This window comes from Anomalospiza imberbis, chromosome 2 (assembly GCF_031753505.1).
Source record: "Anomalospiza imberbis isolate Cuckoo-Finch-1a 21T00152 chromosome 2, ASM3175350v1, whole genome shotgun sequence".
Lineage (NCBI taxonomy): Eukaryota > Metazoa > Chordata > Aves > Passeriformes > Viduidae > Anomalospiza > Anomalospiza imberbis.
This window is the reverse complement of record NC_089682.1, coordinates 58078784-58104306: the sequence shown is the minus strand read 5'-3', so window position 1 is coordinate 58104306 and position 25523 is coordinate 58078784. Positions and strand designations below refer to the sequence as shown.

At 40.7% G+C, this 25523-nt stretch overlaps 1 protein-coding gene across 6 annotated transcripts in view; it reads right to left on the bottom strand.

Moving 5' to 3' along the window:
* The window catches only part of ATP8A2 (ATPase phospholipid transporting 8A2), a 317516-nt gene that overhangs the window by 19706 nt on the left and 272287 nt on the right, over positions 1-25523 (bottom strand). For all 6 annotated transcript variants that reach the window (XM_068181246.1, XM_068181248.1, XM_068181247.1 and 3 more), the window contains 2 exons: positions 15686-15774; positions 9771-9875 (listed from right to left, as the gene is read on the bottom strand). In XM_068181246.1, the coding sequence (XP_068037347.1) occupies positions 9771-9875; positions 15686-15774 (194 nt within the window). The remainder of the gene's footprint in view (positions 1-9770; positions 9876-15685; positions 15775-25523) is intronic.

Sequence of the window (25523 nt, the reverse complement as noted above, 5' to 3'; positions counted from 1 at the left end):
CGATCACAGTGCTGGCAGACAAAGAGCAAGAACCATACACCAGGCAGAGGCTGTGGCCGCACCTTTGTAATTGGCCAGGGGAGACCTATTGTTCTTCCTCAGACACTTGCTGGATGAGGGCACTCCCCCAGAACCACCCCAGGCCTCGGGTTTTCTTTTAGTTTGGAATTGTTATTGGTTATACAGTGGGCAGAGACGTAACTAGCAGAGGCTCATAGGTTTGGCATAAGGAGAACATTAAAAACAAGATTATTTCAGACCAGGAATTCAAAATTAAAGCATGCAAATCATCTCAAATGTAAATCACACTAAGGCTGAGAGTTCAGCAAAACTCTATGCTCAAACACCCAGAACATCCCAGGGCTGTGGAAGAAAGGCCCAGCTGGCTCAGAGAGCAATTGTATCTCCATCCTCTGGCTTCAGAGACATCACAGTGAGGATTTGCCCTCCTGCAGAACTGCCAAAGTAGCAACGAGGGGCTTCTGCTGGCTTCCCTCTTTCGAGCCACAAAGAGGAGATGTTATTTTTTGTTATCTAGCATTCGATTGCAGGAATGTTTTACTCTGAGGTCAGAGTAGGAGGTCTTTTTAATTTAAAAGGCAAACAGGCATTACTGATAATGAAGCGGCAATGTAATCAAAGGAAATCTCTGGAGCATTTCACAAGGAAGTGTCTGAGGCATATAAACAGTAAAATAAAAAAATCCCCAGCATTCTCTTTGCAGAGTCAGCATCTACAAACACTGCTCCTTAATCACTCTGGATCCAGCTGAAATAGACATCCCAAACCGCTCTTCTTTTGCATTTTACTGTAAATACTCAGCAAGACATTAATAAAAACCCACTACGAGGACACCAAAGGGTCACCAGGCACAAACTACAGGGGAATGAAGACAGAAGCTCTGTCTGTGCCACTTGCAGGCTGGGAGGTGCCAGAAGTTACCTGTCAGAGGTGACTCCAGCAGCACAAAGCCAGGATTTAAGGAGTACCAAGTCCTTGCTGAGGGCCCAGCAACAGCCAGCTTTCCAGAGAAGCTGAGCTCTTATGTGCTGCCATGGTGTAGCACTTCCAGGCCTACTTTAGTGCAACAAACTCACCTCCAGATACTTCCAAAGCACATGTGAAAGCCACAGAATAACCTTCACTCTTTGTAAATTGTATTTGATATTATCCAGCCAAATGTTTGCCGGATAAGCATCAAATGTATCTGGATGTGTGGCCCTCCAAGGCTGACTTGGAGCATACTGAGAGCAGCCAGCTCTCCAGTCCATGAGAACATGGGATATTGAGCTCAGCCCACATGCAGCTGCAAGTTTTTTATCCTGCCTGGATGCGAAAAAGTTAAGAGAATGTCATACACCTTCAACAGCAGCCCCATGGACATCCTGGTGGTGACTGATGGCTAAAGCAGCTCCTGCCCTCACCAGTCAGTGGCAGGACCTGCCAGTGCTCCCCACACCACCCCACTTCTTTCAGCTCACACAGCACATGGATCCAAACAGTGGAGCTGATCCAGCTGAGCAGCTGGGGCAAAGATGGGCCACGGCGGGTAACGGGTGGTTTGGGAAACGATTAAGCCAGCCTAGCAGCCACATCAACAGAAACCCATGGGTGCATGGCCCTCACCAAAGCCCTGAAGAAACACTGTTGTTACAGGCTGTGATTTGGCTTGGCAGCACACTACTCCAGCAGCTCTCCCTCTGTGTCCCAGAGGTCTGCATGGAGGAGCACCTGCAGCCAGCGTGCGGCAGCAGCGCCCAGGGCAGGTGCACACAGGTCTGCCCGCGTTGCCACACCACCTTGTACCCGTGGCAGAATCACTCTGCAGCAGCAGACGGAGGCCAGGACATGTTGTGAGCTTCAGTCAGCCCCCATTTGCAGCACACAGTTCATATATAGAATTCTGGGGCCAAATTCTCCACTCTAAATCTACAGAATCCTCTTCAAGTTGGTCCTTAAAGTCATATGGCTAAAAGCAGGACAAAGCTTTTCCTTTTCATGATAAGCAAAGATGATTTCTATTTTCTTTTTTCACTAACAATGTCTTAAGGCAGAAAAGGTAGATCCTTCTTTGATTCCTAAAATCACTTGGACAATCCATTCTAGCCTTCATTTTTGAGACTGTTATTCCTAAATTTCTTCCAAAGACTATTTAGAATGATATTGGGTTTGCATAGCAAGGTTTTGGTAGTGGGAGGCTACAGGGGTGGCTTCTAAGAGAAGCAGCCAGAAGCTTCTCCCATGTCCTACAGAGCCATTGCCAGCCAGCTCCAAGGTGGAATAACAGTGCAGGTTTGATGGGCACCTAGTGTCCAGTCAGGGTGAGCCCACCGTAAAAAGACCAAGCACCTTAAAAAAAAATACCATCTAAAAATAGCAGCGCTGAACATCACATGCCTCTCTGAAATGCAACAGTCCTAAGAAAATAATGGAGGTCTCTCTCTGTTTAAAGTACCTTTCATTTCCAAGCACTGCAACCACTAAGCACGTGTATATGCATTTCTTTAGGGGGGTGGAACGCAGACATCATTGTCAGATGCCCTGAAGTCAACTAAATTAAAACAGAACTTGAAGCCGCCCAGTTTTGCCCTCAGCCTTCCCAAAACAGGGGAACTGACACAATTTAAATGTCTGAGAAGCAGAAAAGGCGAAGTGTAGCTTGCTGCTTTTCAGCTACCCTCCTTTTGGTATCAGTGCTGTTGACTTCTTGTCCCTAAGTGCCTCACTTTGCACTTACTCTACTGGGTGCTTGGTTAAATCCTTTACAGATAAAGTGGCAATACAGTTGCAATTATAACACTCTTTTCCTACTCACTCATTTTTTTCTGAAGTAGTCCCCTTGGAGGGTGAAGTCTTCCGTGCTTGGTCTCTGTGTATATATTTTTTCTGGTTTGGGGTTTTTGTGTGTGTATTTTTTAAAAATCCAAACTTACTGGTTTACTAGAAGTTCACAAACATACTTTTACTGAAGTTAAGATTACTTCGGTCTTCAAAAACTCTAAACTCCTCCTAGCAGCTTTTTTCTTGCTTTTCTTTACAGAAAAGCTAAAGAACAGCTCAGGGCAACAACAAAAACTGAACGTTGAAAGTTTCATGAACACAATTTAGAGCACAGCCCAGGACGTTTGGTTGAAAAAAAAATAAAAACCCAAATTGCTTTTCTTTAAGCTTTTAAGTATTTTGTAATTGTTCACTAAATATTTAACACCTAATACAACTTGTGTTTTCTTGTTCTTGCTACGCTTAACTTGGCACTTTATTCTTTACAGCAAATCAGAGAGGAGAATGCAGACTGTCCTGCCCCTCTTCTGAGACTGCGTTAGGCAGCAGAGGAGTCAGGGTCCAGGCAGACTGCTGAAGCCATTAGGCTGGAACAGTTGTTATGGAGCAGTTCTCCTGCTGTGCAGCCTGGAGGGAAGATTTCTTCCTCCCTCCCCTGTGGAGATCCTCAGTGCCCAACCCAGTAAGTCAGGATTAGGCATCAGAGAGACTGGCCCCTTAATCAGTTTTAACTCTCATCTTGTAATGTTCCTTTTTCCTAATCTTTATTTTCAATTTACAACTTCATTTTGGCCTTTGTTCTAATACTGTAACTCCATCAACTTTGACTTTGATAGCAGATTTGATCAGAGCTCTAAATCCTTCTCCAGGTCACCAGGTTTTAACCCTATTTGTGCAGTGGCTCTCCCTCAAGGTTACATGATAGCTACAACCAGGATGGCAAATAATTAATTGCACTGGAGAAGGGGAATGTCAACTCTAACTGGTTTGCACTAGCAAGCAGACACTTGGGTCCCCAGTGCCAGTGGGATCATGGTTAACTCCTCCTTCAGACCTCTGGCAAGGTTATGAATCCCTTTCTGTCCTCTGCCCCTCCCCACCTCTGCCCCACAGCCTCCCCAAAGTGGAATCAAACCTGGTAATCTCAAGTGCCTCACACAAAGGGGTTAGAAATGTCAGAAATAAACGGTACATATTAAAATCAGGAAATAATGTGATGATTCTTTACTGATATGGGACAGAAGGGAGAGAGAAAAGGACAAGCATGGAATAAAAGAAAATTATGCTTTTTCCACCTTCCATACATGAATGTTTACCATATGGAATCAAAGAAATAAAAAAAAAAAACCCACTGATATAATTTTATGTGCTTTTTGCTAGTAAAAGGAGTCTAATATCTTTTTACTAGAAAAGCTGCAAGGAAAAATCGTAAATATGCCAGTCACTTTCTTGTGTATGCTGGTGGAGAAATCTCGCCTTTCCTTCCCAGAAATGGTGCAAAGAACATCTGGAAAAATTGATAAAAAGGATGCTGAGACCTCAAAACCCAAAATATACCTCTCCCCTCCTCAACCTCATTTTATGCTCAGCTGCAGTGTATGGGCTGGATTCAGATCAGAGTCATGCATATCCTGAGTAAATACATCGAAGTCAACACATTCATGAAACAAGAATTTGGCTCCAAACATCCCATGCTGTTTAACCAGTTGAAAGCACAAGACTAACTTTGATTCAAGTAAGATTCACTGCACCTGCTGATGCAAAGGGGCCTTAATGGCATGGTCTCCCTATTCCAGGAGATGTAACTTGGGGTGCATCAATACAGAGACAGAGTACTTTGAAATACAGTGAGCCCAAGCCTCACTCCTCTTCATCCTAATGAAAAAGCTTGCCTCTGCCTCAGGAGCCAGGAGATCAGGTCCTCACCTCGTTCATGTATTTCTTAAAAGTTAGGTCTGTTTTACCATTTCTGCCTCTGCCAGTGAGAGGCTGAGCCTCTGCACAGCCACAAGCCCAAGGCAGGTTTCCCATGTTGCCCTCTTGCTTCTCCCCAGGGACCTGTGGAGCAGGGAAATCTCCACGGGTGCCTGTGTCAGCTCACTGATTACCCACCAGGTTACACAGCTATTGAAATGAGACAGGCACCTGCCCTCACACACCAAATAAAACCAAGGCCAAGACAGATAATACAACTTGCTCTCAGAGTGAGAGCTGGTCATGAACTTTTCACCGAAGCAGCTGGGTTAGATTTGGTGAGAAGCAGTAAAGTGAAAGAGAATCTACACCAGCATGTCTCCTTGTTGAAGGCAGACAATGGAGAGACTGTGGGGAGCTGCTGTTTTAGGTGCGCTGGAAAAAACAGTATTTGTTTTATGATATGGAGATGAAAGTGGCACCACAGCCATCACTAGTGGGTGTCTGAGAGCAGCAAGAGTAAAGGGGCATACAGAAAAATGCTGTGCAAACACACTGCAGTTATACCTTGCTAGGTCTGTAGTCACTTCCCTTCACCTTTGTGCAAGGCAAGACTCTGCCTCCCAGATTTCTGACTCATTAGAAGAAAATTTTCCCAATACTTCAGCAATGCAGGCACTTTTCTGCAACAGCCCAGAGAGGTCCTTCAGCTCCTTGTAAAGTATGCAAATCATGAAAGCCACATTGTTCTTCAGTATCAAACAATCTAATCCTGCCCACCAACCAATTAATAACAGGACAGAAAGACAACCAAAAAGCCACTTTCAAAGGGAGCTCTCTGGCAATTCCAAGACAGAGAAACCCTCTGGAACAGGAAATCTACTGTCGCAAAGAGGGTGCCGCACAGCTTTGCTCACTCTCCATTAGTTGGCCAGTGGAGCAATAAAGTGACATGGGTTTCCAAAGCAAAGTTTGCTTTGGTGCCTAATCAGGCTTTACTCCACCTGAACTCTTGCTGACTTCAATGAGAGGGTAGATGGAGTGAAAAATGAATGAGGACTTGAAGGTTTAGCCCTTTATGAGCCAAGATTTAAGTTGTAAACTTATTTAAAGACACAAAAATCTCTGCAGCTGAACTCAATGCTGTTTTTGAACACAAACCTTGTTTGTTTTCTTTGTGTAAATCTTTAAATGTTAACATGATTAAATCTGCTGGGCAGGTGTCTCCTCATGTCCATGTTTGCTTTGGCACATAAGCTGCCCCTCTCACCTCTCCAAATTAATGAAAATTTAGTGTTAAATCCTGCCTTTTGTTACATGAGAGTGCCAAGGAGCCCCTCTCCCTTCCTAACCAAGGCGTGCTCATGTCACAGCTGGGCTGGAGTCCAGCCCAGCACTGCCACATGCCCAGGCTGGGGAGGGCAAGTGTGGGTACTCATCTTCCACAGGCAGGCAAGCAAGCATGGCATGGGATCCATCATAGCCCCTTACTGCACACTCACTCTCCTGCTTCTCAAGCTATTTCTGGAGTTGCCAGTTTTCCAGCTACATGTTCACCCTGATTAATTCCATGCTTTTGGAATTATCTCACTTTGTGATCATCCCAGCCTCTACCAAACGTTTAAGTTTTCAGCCGTCCAGATGAGGCACATAAAAGAATAAGAGTATGACCTGTTACAGCTCAAGACTATACACTTGCTATAATCTCCAAGCATCACTCTAGTGCTATTTTCAAGGTTTCTGGGACCCAGCTGTAGTGCCCAGGTTGCTGACACTCTGCCCTGCACAGACCAAACAGTCCCTCATCAACCACTTGCCTTGCTGTTCATTCCCAGCCACAGCAAAAAATGTGCAGCTGCTTTTTTAGAGCAATACAAGCAAATTCAATTTTATAAAGTGTTCAAAGAAGATTCAGAAAGATACAACCAGTACTAATGAAGACACTTTTTATTAACCCAGAAGAATGTGCCTAGCAAGAACAGCTGTCAGGGTGAAGATCCTCTGAGACAGGATATGCATATATAGGTATCAAGTGGCACACACACAGCTCACCCAGAACTCCTTCCCCAAGCACAGCAAGGACCCAGGTGATATCTGCCCACATTTAACAGCAATTCAGCTGAGTCACAGCAAACTGTTGGCATCCTGCTGTGCAAGCCTAGATGCACTCACTGCTTTCCAGGCTTTGCAAACTGCTTTTTGTTTAGCAGACTGGTTCTGAACACTCAGATCTTGCACCTCATTTTTTGTCTAAGGTCTAGGAAATGAAAAAAGCAATTAGCTCCCTAAATCTTTCTCTTATCTGTGATTGGGTGTGAGTTTTTTGTTGTTTGTTTGTGAAAAACACTGAACAAAACCGGTGTCCACTATGTAGGCCAGGAAAATAGACCCCAATGACAGCCAGCTTATCTTCCACAGCTGCCTGAACAAACCAGCACCTAACGGGCATGTTCTCAGGAACACTTCCAGCCAAGGTCTGAGATGACAGATGGACTTGGGAAGTTTTTACACAGCTCTCTATTTTCTATTAGTAATGAGAAGAGCCCTTTCTCTTCCTGCATAGTGTCACATTGCCAGAAATATCCCAAAAGCAATGGGGCTGCAGGCAGGAGGGGAGAGCAGAGCATGCACCTTAGCACACGTTTCCATCAGCTTCAAGGAAATTTTTTAAAATTAAGGAACATGAACCAGAGAGACTAAGTGAAGAAAGTTCCCGTTCTATTTCTTTCCCACCCTCACCTTTCCCTTTGGACAAGCACACGATTTCTAGCAGGTGTGAAAGAGCCATGAGACAAACAAAAGAGATAAAAGACAGAACAACTCTGAAGAGGAGTCGGGAGGCCACAACACAAGCACAGCACACCAGCTCCAAGCAGGCAGAGGCACTCTACCATTATCTAGTTCACAGATGGACCACCCAGAAAATCTGGGAGCAATTAGGAATGAGAACAAACAAATACATGGACAGAAGGGGGGAGGGAAAATGGGAAGGAGGGCCAGAAGGGATTCCTTACATCATCTCCATGCAAGCGATTCGAGAATGAAGTGAAGCTATATGGAGGAGGAATGCAGATTAAAGAGTTTGCAGTGAGAGTGCAATAAAGTAAAAGGCTATGAAAACATGGAGTGTATGAATGAATTACAACATGGACATGAAATTTACAGAAAGTCAGGACAGTGTGTAAACAGAGAAAAAAACCAATCAAGTTCTTGGAGACACAGACATGCACATATAAACAGATCAAATGCTGACTGTCTCTTTCTCACTGTTAACAGCAATTCAACCCACCCTGCAACCCAGGGATGCACCAGGCACAAAGCTGATTCATGCTCCTCTCTGACTATCAATAACTGGCATTAAATGCTGGCAGGAAAACACAAAAGCTTCGAACTAACACCAATATAACCTCACATAAATAGATAGGAACCACAGCAACACACAGGCAACTCACAGAGCTCATACCAGAGCCATAGGCCTGGGAACAATCAGTTTTCTGTTCTGGTTTTCACTTACCTGGCATCTATTAGTCTATCAGTCAGCACTTCACAACACCAGGTTACACCTTTCTTGCCTGGGGAGACTGACCTGATTTTGGTACCAAGCACTTTGGCTTCAACTGACTTCAAAATGACTGCTCAACCTTCTAAGAACAAGGCCCATTATTTAATTAAATGCCTGATATTAAGCGTCTTTTTTTCGTTATAATTGTGGCATAGAAGGTTGCCTTTGATGCTGCAAAGTTTGCTTTCTCCTCTTAAATAATTTGATGTGCAGTTTTATGACTTTTGCTAGTGAGCACAATTTAGAAACTCTGCTTTGCTGGATCCAAAATTCGCAGCAGAAAAATTACTCAAAAACTGAAGATACGAAGTGTTTTGAAGTGATCTTAATCAATAACACTGTGTTTACTTTGTCTTGGCCTCTGAGAAGCAAACTCTGGTCCCTAAAGACATCTTATAAACACATTAAAGTTCACACAAGCTTTTCTAAAAGCTTTTCAGTTTACCATAATCTCAGTAAATCACTGTCTGATAATTTTCCTTAAAACCAATCCTTATTAACACACAAATTCAGTTGAAAAAAAAATCTACTATCTGCTTGTCGTAGCAGCAGCTAAAATATGGCAATTAGTTTACCTTAGAATAGACATCAAAGGCTCAAAGGATGACCCTGCCCCAGAAGAACAAAATCTTTTAAAAGCCCCATTCCACTCAGTTTGCTAGTTTATAAGGTTTGCTAAAATCCAGTTTAATGATCATGTAGTTTCTTAGCAAGTCATGTGGTGCCATATTGTGTAAGGAACTGAAGAGTTAGTTCTAAAACCTTTTTGAACTTGGGAAGCTTTTCCGACCAGCTGACGCAGAATCACATTCTGAGATGGTAAATGAAACTGTTGGAGGCAAAAGCCTCATCATGATTTTCTTTAGCTTCTTTCAGAAGAGACAAAAGTTCCCACACAACACATACTCTCTCTATACAATGAAAGGTTCAATAATAGCAATATATTCAAGTCCATATGGTGCAGTTATAAGGGAGAGGCAAAACGAGAAACTGAGAACCCTGAAGGCTAGAGACCTGCAAGCTGTAGTGAAAAAACCTCTTAAGGTGAAACTGAATTAAGTAGTAGGGCACAATGGATTGACTAAGCCAGTTCTCCTTTTAGCTACAGTCGTTATATCCTGCTGACAGTTCCCTCCCCTGACATGGTCATCTTTTTTTGTTTTGTTTTGTTTTTTGGATGACATAACAAAGAGCTTTCAAAACCAGTCTGCCTCACAGGCCAGGTAAGAGCACCACATGTTACCATGCAGGAGACTGAGCAGCAGTTTTCAACAGAGCCTCACAGCAATAATGCAGGAGAAATGAAAATGAAAGTGCTGGTTTCTGTGGTGGGAACAGACACATACGAATGTTGTTGTGTCGTAGTGAGACATATGAAAGGAACAGCAATAAATGAATAATACAGGAGAACATGCCTTATTAGCCTGTCTACAATCAGATTTTGATGGTGAATGAGAAATAGGTAGGGGAGAAGAAAACTAGGAGCTGGTTTAAACATTTAGCATAGACTTGCCTCTTTCCATTACTATCACGAAGCATGGCTTTTCCCAGTTCTCTTGTCTTCGTTTCCAACTCCTTAACTTGCTCCAGCAAAGTTTTATGGTAGGTATGCTTCGCCCTATACCACAAGGAAAGGACAAAAAACAAAACAAAAAAAACCATGTGAACATTTGTTTTGCTACAAACCCCCAGTTTTACCTCTCAGGTGAGAGGCACAGGGCCCTCCCTTGAAGGATTTGGGAAATAAAGCACAGTGTATGTATGTTAGTTCAGGTTCACAATACCTGGGGAAAAATACATATGAAATGAGAAATCAGGACGACTTCAAATTAAACAGAGCTCAGCCACTTCAACACAACACTCAAAACCTAGCCAAGCAGCAATGCTGTGGGACAACAGAGATCTGACCCTGCTGCTGTGGGACTGCTCAGGACCAGGGTACTCAGACAAAAGAGGTGGGATTCATTGAATATTCATGGCAGTAAAACATGAATCCGCTCTGTCTTTTGAGCTACACGTGGCACTGCTCTGAAAACCAAAGGAGAGTCTCAGCTAATAATTGCCATTCAAGTCCCTTGATTTTCATTTATCAGTCTCGCGTGACTGGGAAGGCACTTCTGTCCTCAATGTACTTCCAAGCTGACAGTAACACGACTGGCTGTGTCTTCCTACTTTTTCAGCTTGAGGATTCAAAGAGTAATCCATGCACCACACATGCAATCAAAATTTAGATTGTGATTTAGAGTACCCCATGAAGAGACTTGGGCCTTTCCCCCCCCCCCAACGTACACCTACTGCTCCAGGGCTATTATACCTAAATTACATTGACATACGGGAGACAATCGAGTCTCCTTTTTCTTGACCTGTACAAAGCAAGAACACAAAACACAGGGATCTTTCTCACATGGGCAGTTTTTGATCTGTTGTGTCAGTTAAAGGAGGACAAGTGTCCCATGATAATATATTGATTTGCATGTGACTGCACAATAAGCCTAAAAACAAGATGGAGCCAAGTTGGCCGACACACTACTTTGCTTCATAGCATTAAATTAATATTCTTCAGCTCAAAGGTGGCAAAAAGTTGTTTACAAGTTATATAAAACATGCAGACATTAAAATCTTTAACCAATGATATAAAACATTAAATTCCCTCTAAAAGAAAAATAATAACTGGTGTGTATGTAATTAAAAATAATGAAGATGCATTTATTTTTAAAAAGTATGATACTATTGCTCTTTCCATAGGGAATAAGGAAGAAAGACCACAAAATGCTTGCTGGCACTGTTTATAATGACAGTACCTCGATACTAATACTAGGATATCTAAGTCCTCTGGTCTTTGTGTTGCTGAATTACACCCCAAATACCTAAAAATGAGAAGCTAAAATGAAAACTACTTTCAAAATACATCTGCAGTTGGAGAAAAAAAAACAGAACAGAAGATGAAGCACACCAAAATCTGAAGGTAAAGATTATAAGGATGTACTTATAATGGTATATTGTTAAAACAAACCACCAAAAGTGTATGATTTGTAACACCAACATACTGTGTCAAAAGAAGTGAGTAGCAAGGATATTTTTAAAATGCATAATGCTTCAACAGTGTGAGATTACCAACAGCTGCACAGAAATTAATTAGATTCAAGCTGCTATCAGTAGTTAGGCTAATGATTAGACTGGTCTTCTCTTTGAGGAAGGGAAAATATAGCTATTAAAATGAGAAAGCTTTGAGGCTATTAATTTTTATGACCTTTTCAGTTGAATTCACTATCACACTCTTTAATTTAAATAAATACATTGAAATTTTGACCCTTGAAATTTTGACCTTCATCTCTTCCCTTTTAAAGAGATAATACCTACTACTGCAAACTTCAAGACTGAGCATAGAATTTTTCAAATCCTTCATAACCAGTTTTCCCCACTGACAAAAACATAGAAATATACATGTTATTCAATCTCTTCCAAAGTTCCATGTTTATCTTGCCATAAGCCATAGGAGATGTTTATCTTTTCCATTAGAGTGAATATTGAATTCAAAATTTGACAGAATGGATCCTGATGAACAAGTCCAGTTTGTCCAGCACAGCACCAGGAGGCATGACACTGATATGATAAAACATGGAAGAAATACTGTTGGCCTGAAGTTGGGAATAATGAAGTCTTTTTTTAAGTAGTATGAAATGATGAAACACATGGGTTCTTCTGGGGCTGGTAGTTGCTATGCATTAAGTCATTCCTTCACTTGGAAGCAAGAGTACCACGGAACCCAGTAATCAAGTATTATCAATAAATAAAAGAATATGAAAAAAGCCTGAGGTAACCTATCCATTTGTTCCCTCAAAAACAAATACTAAAATATGGTTTTACAATTGCCTCAGAGTCTGGGCTTGCTCCTATCAAAGTCAACTGCAAATATTCCACAGACTGCTGGCAACAGGGCTGGATACTTCATGACTTTTCTCCCACAGCACTTTACAAACTTTTGATGCACAGAAATACAGGTAGGATTCTGAGCTTTTAGGTTAGCACTCTACAGGTGGCCCTGGATGCAAGATCAGTCCTCAATGAACAATGAGATTTTGTGTTTGCTGTTACTGTTCAGCTAAAATGTGATGCATTACATAAAGACAAAGTCACCTTTCCCTCACACGCTAGGATATTAAGATCAGGGACTGTAAGAACAGGCAAAAGGCTTTCTTTGTATTTTGTGTAGCCTTTCCCCTTCAAAGCCAGGAAAGTGCATCAGTTCACTGGCCTGGGATATTTAGGGGGTTCAGGAGGCCAGAATCTGCCAGGGAGAAGCATGGCGACATTATTAAATGTTTCTTAAACATTACACTAGCTCTACTCTGGCTTATCATCCTCACCACCATTTTATGAGTCTTGGATTTCAGGGACTGCAACTATATGCAAAGATGGGAAGAGCTCCTTGTATCTTCTTCTCTTACTTACACCGCAGAACTGGCAAATGCAAATTGCTTCTTCCCCATGGTAAAAAAAAAGTTCATGACAATTTTGGTAATGATTTGAAGGCTCAGGAAATTTTTCACTGTAAAATAAGCACCGAGACACCAATTAGGAATAAAATCTTGCCCTCTTGCCTGATTTTGCTGGAATGCATGCTGTGTTTTTATAATACCCACATACCTCTGTGAGTCTGCCATTCCAAGATTTCCTAGAGTCAGTGACATGTATTCAAATGACATGTGCCAATTGTGAGGGAGCACTCACTTTACAAAGCTCTGTTCATTGTAATGGTGGCACAACTAGGACTTTTACAAGGCAAACCAAGGTACTGAATTCAGGGTAGTGGACCAAAGTTAACAACATATTGCAACCAAGAATTAATAATAAGCTCCCTTCTCTTTAAAAAGAATTTTCCACATTTCCTTGATTCATTTAAAAAGGAAGAAAAATGAAAAAGAAAATAAAAAAGCCTAGAGCTGCAGAGAACATGGGAGGTAAGTGATGTGTTGACAACTGAAGCCTGTGTAACAATGGAAACACATTCTTGCTTCCAGCATTAGAAATTTTGATAGTAGATGCAGCACAGCAGTTTATAAGCAAAAGATGTGAATATGTCTGCAACAGACTTTCCAATCAACCTTGTTCCAGACAAAAACTCTGTGCTGTGTTTATGGCTTTCTGGCAGTATTTTGTACTGAAATTAGGCATGTACCTTTTGGGTCATACGGATGTTCTGTCTGCGGACATGTGCTTCAAGTCCAAAAGAAACTGAAAGGGACAAATTCCATGACCATGAGCAGCCAGAGTTGCTTGAATTTTATGGCCAAAACCATATTCTGCTGAATTACAGAGAGCAATGTGGTGTAACCACTGCTGTGGAAATGTGCCAGCTGATTTCCAGAGGCCTTAGGCTCCAGTTTTAAATGGCAAGCCTCTTGGAAAGGAAACAGACCTTTACTCCTTCCATATGGCAGTACTGATAGCTGTGTCATTTAATTTATCCTAGTTAAAATATTAGTGGTGTTAATTTTTCAGTGATGGCTTAGTTAAAAAAAAAAAAAAAAAAAAAAAGGCCTGGTCAGAGAAGAGATTTTTAGCTTAATATTGTTAGGAGCCTCCTGTTTAAAATCTGTTGGGAAAATATCTGGCCTATCAATCATACACGTTTGTCTTGAGAGCTTCACAGTCTCTACACATTCTCAGTCTGAATGACTGAAAGGATTATGTTGCTGAGATTTCTTTAAGAAATATTAAAGAACAGGCTCAGTCAGTAACAGAATTTGAAATTACTAATAGCTGAGGATGAGCCTGCCATGGTCTGGCCTGTTTTACAATTCATGAGTCATTTTTGCCAAGAACTGATAAGAACAGAGGACAACTTCAGAACGCTCAACTACCATTAAAACATTAAAAAAGCTAAAGATTTTTTTTCAAAGTTTTAACAAGCAGGTAATAGACACAGTTAAGTATCGAAATTTAAACATTTTGGCCTCGGTTTTAGAATTTTAAAATAATTTGCAATTGCAGAAGTTTAGTGAGTACAAAAACAACAAAAACAAAACCAAAAAAAACAAACCTCTGATGTGCTGGACTATTAAATCATAGTTGAAATTTCATGTTACAAAACCTAGACTTAATTTGAGCAGTCTAGCTTGTGAAAATTAAGCTGAGGGACAAAATTTAAGAAGTACTTACCGAGTGTCAGATTTGCCTACTACTAGTTTAATTTCACTGTGCTATCAACCCCAAATGAAATAAAACCAGATTTTCTGATCTGTGCATATGACTTACCTTTCATGACGGTGTTTGAAATGTGCCTGTGTTTGGGAAGATTTCTGGGTTTTTCAAGATTTTCTGCATTTTTCTGTAAAGCAGATTGGTGGACCTGGCAACATTAGGTTTATCTTGGACTCAATGATCTCACAGGTCTTTTCCAACCTAAATGGTTGTATGATTGCAAGAATCTTCCCTTAGTGACCAACAGCTCATTCTGGGAGCAAAATGTTATGTGTCATGATGCTTTCACTGTGAGCCTTTCTGACGAATTACAAGCTAACCTGTATTTCCTCATCATTCCAGGCAGGACTCTGCCTTTTTGCCCCAGAGTTGGAATGCCCAGGGTCCCCTTTGCACAAGGTTATTATGTATCCATGTAACAAAACCTTCTTAGTTGTAACACAGCTTTCCAAGGGAAAAGATGGAAGATTTAGTGCGTAAGACACTTAAAAGTAAGAGGAACAAAATGCCCCAAATTCTAAATTAAAAGTATTACTTCTGTATCTCAAATTGCAGTGACAGAGACAGCAAATTGCTTCCCTTTAAATCCAAGTTCTTGAAATTGTTTGCCTTCTGCAATGTTTTGAAACCACAAAATTTTGAGAGAATGGAATTACAAAGGCTTGTATTTCACCAGTTTGTTCCTCCTCTCTGGGCAGTGAAGGTTAAGACCATTAAGACTTCCCTTCAAACAAAGTGCAGAGTATTGCTCTTCTCCCAGTTCAGTCTTCAAAGACCTGCTGCTGAAGAAGAACCTAAAAAGCAGCTGACAGAGACCTGGGAGCTTACTGGGTATGGATTAGAGTGCCACATTTCTACTTTCCACCTAACCTCAGGTCAGATTCAACAAATTATTTGCTCCATTTTCAGGAAATCTCAGCTGTCCAATTTAAATTTGCCTTTACGTAAAGGATAGACAACACAAATAATCCTAAAGTGACACATCTTCATTACTCAGTCAAGGCCACCTCCTCCAGATTTAGTCCCAGCTATTCATTCTCTCACATTGCTGGGTGCGTGACAGGTGAGGAATCACCCACTTCACCTTTTTTCCCTTCCAAACGAGTACCACCATTTTGCAATCACTGAGAGGCTTCAGCGTTCTTTACAGCACAATACTGGACTGGACAACACGTGCATAGAGAATAATTCCTAAAACACCAAGAGGACTGCTTTGGGACTTACGCTGTCCATGCCACATCTTTAACAAGGCACGCAGTGGGCACAAGAAACAAGCCAAACCAGAAGTATCCACATCTTAACACCATTCCAGCCTGTGAAGAAAAGAAACAAATAACTCATGGGTATTTTCAAGCTGTTACATGTTAAATGGTTGTTTACAAGCAAAAAGGTAGAGTGATGGCATCAAACTAGTACTGCATCCATGGTCTGGGTGATGTTGAAATTTAATGGTGGGGCAATAATTAATAAACAATGATGGCATTTTTCATAGCAATAATTCCTTATGAACTCAAACTTCTTAAACATTTCTGAAAAATTATGCATTTTGACCAAATCCTCCAATGATATTAAGTTGTGGATCCAGGCAGACACATTTTTAGTCATGGAGAAGAGCACCATAAGTATATTCTGCTTGTACTTTTGGCTACCTTTTGTATTTTTGCTTACTCTCTTCCCATCTACTGTCTTAGATTCCTGAGTAGCATCAAACTGACATGAAAAAAAAAAAAATTCTCACTAAAATGTTTCAGTCATGTTCCACTTAAATACAGCACTTCCTGCTCAAGCTACTGCTGCCTGAAGCCCAGGGTGGGAAAGATTCACTCCCGTCCCTCAAATGGCTTTTTTTTACAAACAAAGAGCTCAAAGTTTATATTTGCATTTTTCTCATTGTTGTAATGCTTGAAGAAAAAGCTTGGTGGGATTTGAGAAGGAAGATATCTGGAAACCCTGCATATTCCAGCATACACAAATAGTTATGGAATGAAGTTGAAATATAGCACTATTTACAGAAATGCTACTTTAGATCATTAGAACCTTTTGCAGATAAATTAATGGTGATTAAAGACCAGGTTTGCTACACAGATTATTTGAGACTACCTCATCACCCCTTCCAGGGAATACACATACTTCCCATCAGCATTGTTAAGTTTGGCTACACAGTAGAAAGGACTTTTTTTCCCCTGTAACTACTTGTGTGCACCATACAGCTGAAATAGAGGCTGAAAGGTTTCAACAGCATTTCCAGTGTCTAGACAGATTTTGCTCTCTCCTCAGCTACAGACACTGCTAGAAAATGCAGGAGATGGATGATGGGTGCTGCTGCCTAGTATCTGTTCCCAACAAACCTCTCCTGCAGAAAAGCAAGTTGGGTAAACATTCAGGCAACGCAGTCAGATCCACACCACACTCACCTCAGGTGGCTCAGCGAGAGAGGCAAGAAAGGCTCTTTTTGCAAGGTTTTATTCCAGCAAGGTCACATGAAACTGAAGGGCTACACACTGCCATATCTCTTTGCCAAAATCTTTACTTCTCAATATTTTTTATGCCACACACACACCTACTGATACATCAGCAGTGTAACACAGGCTTGGCTGGCTCAGCTTTGTCTCACACTGTAGCACACAAGCACTGCAATGCTGAAATGTCAGGCCATGGTACAGATAAAGACAAAGCTGAGCTACAGAGGAAGTGGAGCTCCCTGAAACACCTACTAGCCTTTGAATACACTGGAGACAAAATTTGTAATTATACACCTTGTAAGATGAAAATGATTGCTCACAACAGTAGACTTCCACCATTCACTGCAGTAAAACTCTCAAACTGAGAGAAGCCATCACAGAGCTTTGCCAGGATGTTCACCAGTAGCATCCAGCACCTTCTCTCAGTGTCAATATCTGTCTAAAGTTGTTCACCTAACAACGCAGTCATATTTAGCAGCACCTTGCCCTTGGGTTGCCCAGTAGCGAGTACATCCAAAAGTGGTTTTCACCTTTAAATGTTAAATCCTCCACGTCACAGCTGGACTGACGGATCAATGGTAAATCTTGTACTGAAACCAAGAGCAAGCTAGACTGTGCTAAAACATTCATGGACACTTTGCCATCCACACAGACAGTAAGCAAACACATTCCAGTCACAGAATCAGCTCTCCATTATTTGGGAGCCCTCATGCCCACATTCACAAGAGAATGCCAGAAGCACACAGACAATTTTGATCTATGCTTATTTAAGGCAAAGGATGTACAGGAATAAGAGGGAATTAATAACTTTATTGGTAGCCAAAAAGTTGAACTGTAGTAACAGTGGCAAAACATAGTAAGATTTATCATTATGCTTTGCTTTTCTTTGGCCATGACCCTGCAAGTGCTAGGAGTCATAGAATCACATCAGCATTTCCACTCACCATCCTTCCTCTGCCTATGCTAATAAAGGCTAAAAAGTGCCACAGTATTCTATATGCATTTTATGATATTTTTGATTGAAATATTTTACATTCCACTTCTTGCTTTTCTAGCTGAAAGCAACTTGACACACTTTCATAATGCAGAACAATCTGAGTATGCGTTCAATAGAAGTTTAAAAACTATTACTTTTATTACAAATGCTGACATCTCAATCAACGGCTATGAATTTGGACATGTGGCATGTCAGAAAAAGACCTCAAAGCCAAATACTTTTTACCTGCAATTATGTATTTTACTCAAGTATTATTCTGTCCAAAAACTTCACCATAACAGTCAAACTATTCATCTCACTGGAACGCTGTCAGATACTCATTTTACTTCTGTCAAGGCTTTTCCCACACAATTCTCACCAAGGTTTTACTCCATTCCTCAGCTCATCTGGAAGGTTTTATTCCTGCTCATCTCTAGTTTCGTCTTGGAGTTAAAGGACTGCTGTGCTTCACGACCATCTGGTCTGTCTTGCATGCACAGCTCTGCCTCTGAACACAGCCTCCCCCCTCACAGCATTACACCCTCTTCTCACAGGATGGGCGATCCTCTGCACAGCATTCACAGCAAATCACCCAACGTGCTCTGGGGACATCCATAGACAGCGCTTTTAGGTTAGTCCCCAACGTGTAGGATAGAGAGCTGGGTTATGAACAGAAGCTGCAGTAAGAACACCTATCTATCCCTACAAAGCTTTCCTCACGTTTCCCAGCTGTTTCGGTGCTGCATTCCAGTTGCTCAGCCAGTCATGACAACACTGAAGACAGTACTGCAATATATCTTCAGTGAAACATGGCATTTCTATAGCCAGTTCTTGTGAATAACACTCTTCAGCTATCAGTTTTCACCCCAAGATAAAAAAAAAAGCAGAGATATCAAACAGGAACCACTACAATTCTTTTTCTGTAAAGATCATCACACAAAGCAGGACTAGAAATAGGTTGCTTTTTAAACAAATTCAAAATATTGACCATCTCTGTCATCACAGATGCCCCATGATATGTAACTAAGTAATTTTTATTCTGTCTACTGTTGTAAACATTAGTGACTATCACATCCAAGGTGAATTGCCAGAGACCATTAATCACAATGCACCCCCCAAAACTACTTGAGACTAATGCAACTCCTCCTTCTGAGAACATTGCAACTTAAACTGCTGCCACCAGTAGACTGCCTTTCAAACACTGATTAATCTTGCCACAGACAAAGCATTCATTTTAGAGAACTGATAACATTTCTTAAAAAGAAAGAATGGGAACAAGAAAAGAAAGAAAAAGAAGTTAGCTCCAGTTATTTCACAAGTGAGGAGGAAATAATTTAGGTCCCGATGCCTTTAACCTCTTCTAAATAGCATTTGTAAGGGTGGACAATTTATTCATTTTAAACACATTAAAAGAAGTAATAGCACTGACCATTCAGAATGACCAGGAAGATTGTCTTTGTACTATTATTTTAGAAAGCGTAGGTTAAGGTAGGTTTTTACATTTGCTGGTTGGAATTTTTGTTTTTCTTTGCTTATCTTAACTAAAGGACATGTTATGCACAAGCATATGAAACAGAGAATAGATTGTTTAAAAAAACCCTTAAATTGCAATACAATCTGAAGCACATTTCTAAATCTCTTCACCATTTTACTATTCTTAGTATGTTCATAAGCATCATTCCTAGTTGTACTGTTTCACCAATAGGTGGTGTCACTATTTTTAACAACTTCCAAGGAGAACAAGACCAAAAGTGCCATGGATGGGAAGTCAATATACACATTGGTCTGGTATTCTTATCACAGCATGGTTAGACAGCTGGGGACCAGTAAATGATTCAGACAAAGCAAGCAAGAATCCCAATCATATCATTCAAGAAAAGTGAGACAAAATTTAAATTCTTATTTTGAATAATGGAAGTGTTTTATGGTTTAATCTCCTCATATATCTATGTATCTTAACTTCAACAAAAATAGACAGCAGAAGTATAAGACCATGATGGAAACAGCTGGCTTTAAATTTCCAGCACAAAAAAAATTATTCCTGGAAGCGTGCCTGGAGCTTGATTACAGCTCTCTCCATGAGACACGGATAAGGACCCAATAAGTTGGTTAATTGCAGTTTCATACTCATTCAATTCCAGCTTTGTGCACTAGGGATTGTCCACACTGCAGTCCAGCGATGGAACATCACTGGACTGGTCCCCAGTAGTCAAATGTGGATGATAGCGTGGCACTGCCTTTGGCAGCACTTTGGAAAGGAGGAGTGAGGGAGAGGATAGCCACATGATTATTGTGAGGGATCCACATATGGTGACAGCACAAGAAATATTCACTGCCATCACTGAGGTACTCTCAATCTGGACTACTCAGACACTGATGACACTTGTGGCTGGAGCTGCAAGTGCAGCTCTGGGAGCTTGACCCTGCTGCTCCATCTGCTCTGCCTCGGTAGCCAAAGCAGGAAGCAGTGAATGCCCAGCTGCACTAACACACCTGGAAGCAGCCAACTGAGATGCACCGGGTGGATCTCTCTGCCAGTGCCTCCCCTCCATCAGTTCTAGACCAGTGGCTTGGTCTGAGCACACCACTTCAGAAGGGCCAGAGCTGGGGCAGGGGAAGCCCAATTGGTCACTCTGCTCCCATCTCATGTTAGGCAATTCACGTGGAAGCATGTCTGCTTTTCAGTCACTGAGGGCAGCTTCTTCAAAGCCTGCCCCAGCCCATGGATCTGAGGTGCCATTCCTGGGCCCTCGGCCACAGACATTTTCCCACTGGTGCTGCTATCTTGGGCAAACAGTCCTGCTTCACTTAAGTTCCAGTGCCTCATCTGAAGGCACGGGTTATGGACAAACCTATTACTCTCCTTGAGAAGTTCAAGCATTAGCACTGGGATACATTGCAGCAATGCTCTGAAAACTCTCAAAGTCCTGCAAAAGATGGTCTTTCATCTGCTCTGTAGACTCAATAGACATTGCTTTAAATGTCTAGAAAATATTTTCAATAGAAAGTAAAATATTATCTACCCCAATCTTGAAATTGTTGCACTTTTAACGATGAGCTTTAACACCTTTGCTGCAGATTTGTTCTTTTCTCTTTTGTTTTTAATTTTTAAAATGCTTTTCACAAGTAAATTTGACCCCTAACTTCAGTAGGAAGAGAAACAGATTCCGTGCACAAAAAAAATCCAATTGTATATTATGAACAATATCACTGAGCAAACTCCTCAGCAAATATATATTTACAGTTTGCACCCCTGTTTTCCTTTAGAGAACAACACTGTACACGGTCTGCATGTTTTCGGTCCTCCTAAGCCTGAATGTTTCAGTGCTAGCACTGGGTAGTTTTCTTTCAAAAGGCCTGGAAGCTTTACCTTGAATGGATAAAAGTATTAATTCTTAACTATCTGAACAGTTCTCAAGGAGACACAAGACTTGCCACAAACTAACACTCTCAGCACTCCATGCCATGTAACAACTGGTAGATACTGTGTCATAAACCAACCCATTTTTCATAAATTATTCTCAAGGCATCACCTAGCAATGGCTTTCTCACGCCTCAAATGATAAAGCTTTGTTACATTAAATCAAATCCTCCTACTATTTCTATAAGCTTGTGTGGAATGGTAAGTATCTCCACCCCATGATGTTAATACTGTAGAAAATACATAGATAGTTTAAAAATTCCTGTATTACACAAGATCCTCAAGGTGCTACAAACATCAGACCCTAGACCTTAGAGATCACGTACATTAACATGTAAGTGCAGAGCGATGACAAGGCTAGCTCATGGTCTCACAGATCGTCTGCAGAGCTGGGCAGATTGCCCAAGTCCCCCAGTTAAATCACACTACATGGAGAATGAGCCTACTGGAGCCCAAATATGAAATATAACCAATATTCAAGAATGCAGTCTCGAGGATTTTCCCTGTGCACACTGAAACACAGTCTAGCCTCAACATGAATTGGTGCTTAAGAACTTTTCCTGGCAACATAACTGCAGCCAGCTCCAGGCTGGGCAGATCCAGTAGATTCAGGGCTGACAGGTGCAATCAACAGATTTACAACATCCCTCTTCAACAAATATCTAGGCTGGAAAATTACCTAAAGAATAGCCTCTTTTGGTTAGTGGCAAAGTGTTAAGAAATGAGGCACAAGACTTTGATTTCCCCTCCTGCTTACACCACTGGGAGTCAGGAGTACCTCAGATGAAATCAGCAGAGCTCTGCCACTGAAAGGCTGGCTGGGTATTTCCATATCTAAAATAAAGATGTGCAATGTTTTCCATAATGTAAGAATTTTCACTCTAAAATGACTCAGATGAAAACAATGACCTCACTGGCTGGCTGGATTTAACACAATGACACATTGGTCCAGTCTCAAAACTATTTCCTCCCTCTCCCAGTCTCTGCTCATACCACCACATCCCCTTGAGACCAGCAGAAGGAGGAACAGAGAAAAAAAATCAGACACCTCACTCAAATATTTTATCCCTTTCTCTTAATTGTGCCAGTCATACTTGAAGACACACGGGAGCCTAGAGTAAGAAATCTACCCACTGTCTAGCTTTCTAGCTATGAAGCTTGTTGGTATTTTTAATGTAGCACCTGGATATAAATGTAGGGAGGGACAACAGGAGCAGTACTTTGAGCAAAAAGAAAATTGCCAACACCAACACAAAGGCATGTATTCGGCATTCCTAATAAAGCCCAAAGTGTTTTGAGATCCAGGTATCAGGAAAAAAGCTTTTCATTAAAGAAATTGCTGGTTATGACAGATAAAAGAAAGCAGGAAAATACAAATTAAAGTACAGAAGACCAAGAAAAATATAATATCAACTCAAAAAAGACAAATCACCTGCTTTAAGTTATTTCGTGATCAGGAATTATTAGTACAAAGTTACAAATCAAAAATTAAAACCTTCAAGGGGAAGAAAAAACCCACCAAAACTAACTTCACATACACAGCCATGGTTTTGAAAGGACTTGTTAGAGCTATAAAACCATAGGAGCACAGTGAAAGGGTCTTCTAGATCCTTTTATTTTCTTGTCAGGAACTCTTTTTCCATAATGGAGGAGCACAGCAAGTTAACGATCTATTTTTATCTATTTCTTAATGCAACTTTCAGAAATTAATATTTGATAGATACATGAACATATCATTGGCCAAATGTGTCCCACAGGATGCTAAAATAAGCTCTGTTTTGTGTTAACTAAAGATACAGTCTACATCTGCAGTCCTGCTTAAGGAAGAAATTACTTTAGCTCATTTATTAAATAGTATACAGCAGTACCAATTAAACAAGGAGCCTGCCCATCCTATCCTTCATTATTGCTCTGATAGCAGAGAATTAAGAAAATTAATCAGATAGTGGTTTAATTTGATTTTATGGTTCACTAGCAGTGTAAACTCTGATTCAATTCCATGCAGCCTGTAATTTTTTCATTATTCATTACACTAAGCTAAAAAAAAAAGTAAATTTATGTTTTTTATAGTCATTTGGAGAAAACTGATGGTAAAATCATGCTCCATCATGTCAACAGGTAAGCGGATTCCTGAAATTTTATTAGAAAGCACAGATTTCATTAACCAAAGGACCTTCTCCTCACAGTGGATGAAACATCTCAGTAAATTTTTACCTAAATAGCACCAGGAGCCAATTATTTTTTCACATAAAAAAAACCATACCCTTCTGTATTAGCATGAGCTTCTCCAGCATGAATTAAAACCATGAACAACTTGGAAAAAAACCCACTGACAATGTTCATGTCATCCAAGATTTATTTTTCCTCACCTTAGTCAGGCTTGGCATTATTCTGAATTATATGATAGTTTGAGTTTTCTGAGATGTGTCCAATTACACAGTTGTGCAATACAATATCATCTTCTTTTATACTCCAAGTTAAGATGAACTTCCACCGGAGAGTGTGGCAGAGCAGGCCCATGGGCAGCTACAGCTGCTGGGCAGTGACCTGCCACGATTCTGGAACTCCACTGAGCCAACGTGAAACATGTAGGGAAGTGATTCCAGCATGAAAGAAAGGTCACACCTATATACACTTCTTTAAGAATCTTTGCATTTTTGCCCTCTTTCCCCCTCAAATTACTTGCGACAGTGTAACAGTTTGTCTTGTTCACTGCTTCACGCACTTTAGGATAATCTTCTACTCTGCATATAAGAAATTTCTACTTTACATTCTCCTTTTGAGGTAATGTTTAGTAACCACTCTTGTCTGGTGTCTGTAAGTTTCTGTAAAAGTTTTAAGAGCAACGACTCTTGTATAGTAGCTACACTTATTTAATAACTGTGCCTTTATCATGAAAGCTGTGGGGGAAAAAATTAATTTTACAGAACCCACCTTTGAATTTCAAACTCCAGGGGAGTAATTATGTTTAGAAGAAGTTGCTCCTTGCCAGAAAGGATATTTGACAACTTGCTAAGTTATACCTACAAAAAGATTCTGAACCTTCAAATTTCCTGCTTTGCGCGTTGAAAATTTCCCAACTCTGCTACTACAACAGCACTGACTTCCTCACATAAAATACATTTCTTTCAATATATTCCCTCCTCCTCAGTACTGGCATTCCTAAGTAAAAAGATACTCCGTCAGGAGCAGAAAGATCACTTCACCTCTGCAGTGGCTTTGCAGTACAGATCTAGGTATATGTTCTAACCTCAGAAAACGCAAAAAAATACAACCACCCTCAGTGGAGTGTTTTGAAAGTAAGCTTTCAAACAAACAAATATTTAATTGGAAAATAGCATTTTTATATTAGTATAAAATAATACTTGCCCCATCTCACATGACTGTTTTACTAACTTATACTAACTTAAAGAAAAATCTTTGAAATCTTTATTCCTTTACTATTTGTTTTGGCACTCTGCTAAGCTTTTTTTTTTTTTGCATTTGTAGACCATCTTAAGAGAGTGTATTAAAAAACCCCAACATTAAGTACACTATTAAATACTTCAGGTAAGTATAATCAGGTATCTATCAACATGCCTGAGCCATCTAAACAATTCTAGGTCCTGACTGAAGCTGCTGACCAAAACTCAAGTTCTGCAGCACATATAAAGATCTGAAATGGCCTGTGGCAACACTTCCATGAGTATTAGCTCAAACTAGATTCAGCATTTTGTCCTCAAATCTGGCAAATGAGTTGATGTCAGCAAGACTGCTGCTGCTCTCCAGAGTCCTGATGTAGCAATTTAAATGGGGCAGGCTGACACCTGCTCTTGCAGGCAGCTCGTTGGAGAGTACTGCAACTCTACATGTGGTTTGCTGCCTGCAGTGAATTACAGCACTGAAACCCACAAATGGAAAACACTGTTGTTGATGTTCTGTTTTTAACTTACTTATTTCCTAATATGGTTTGACATTGCATTTACCAGGATAACACTATTCCCCATGTCTCACATCCCATAGATTCCTTTGTAGCTCAAGAATTTCAGAAAATGGCTAATAATCATACAGCAAGAATTACATCTCATAACTGCAAGGCTCAGAGAAGTAGATCTTTTCCGAGTTTCTGAAATTGGGGCATAGGTTTGTAAATTGATGAGCATGTTGAATTCTTACCAAAGTCAACAGCAGCTGAAAGTACACCACTTCCATAGAGGGAGTTCT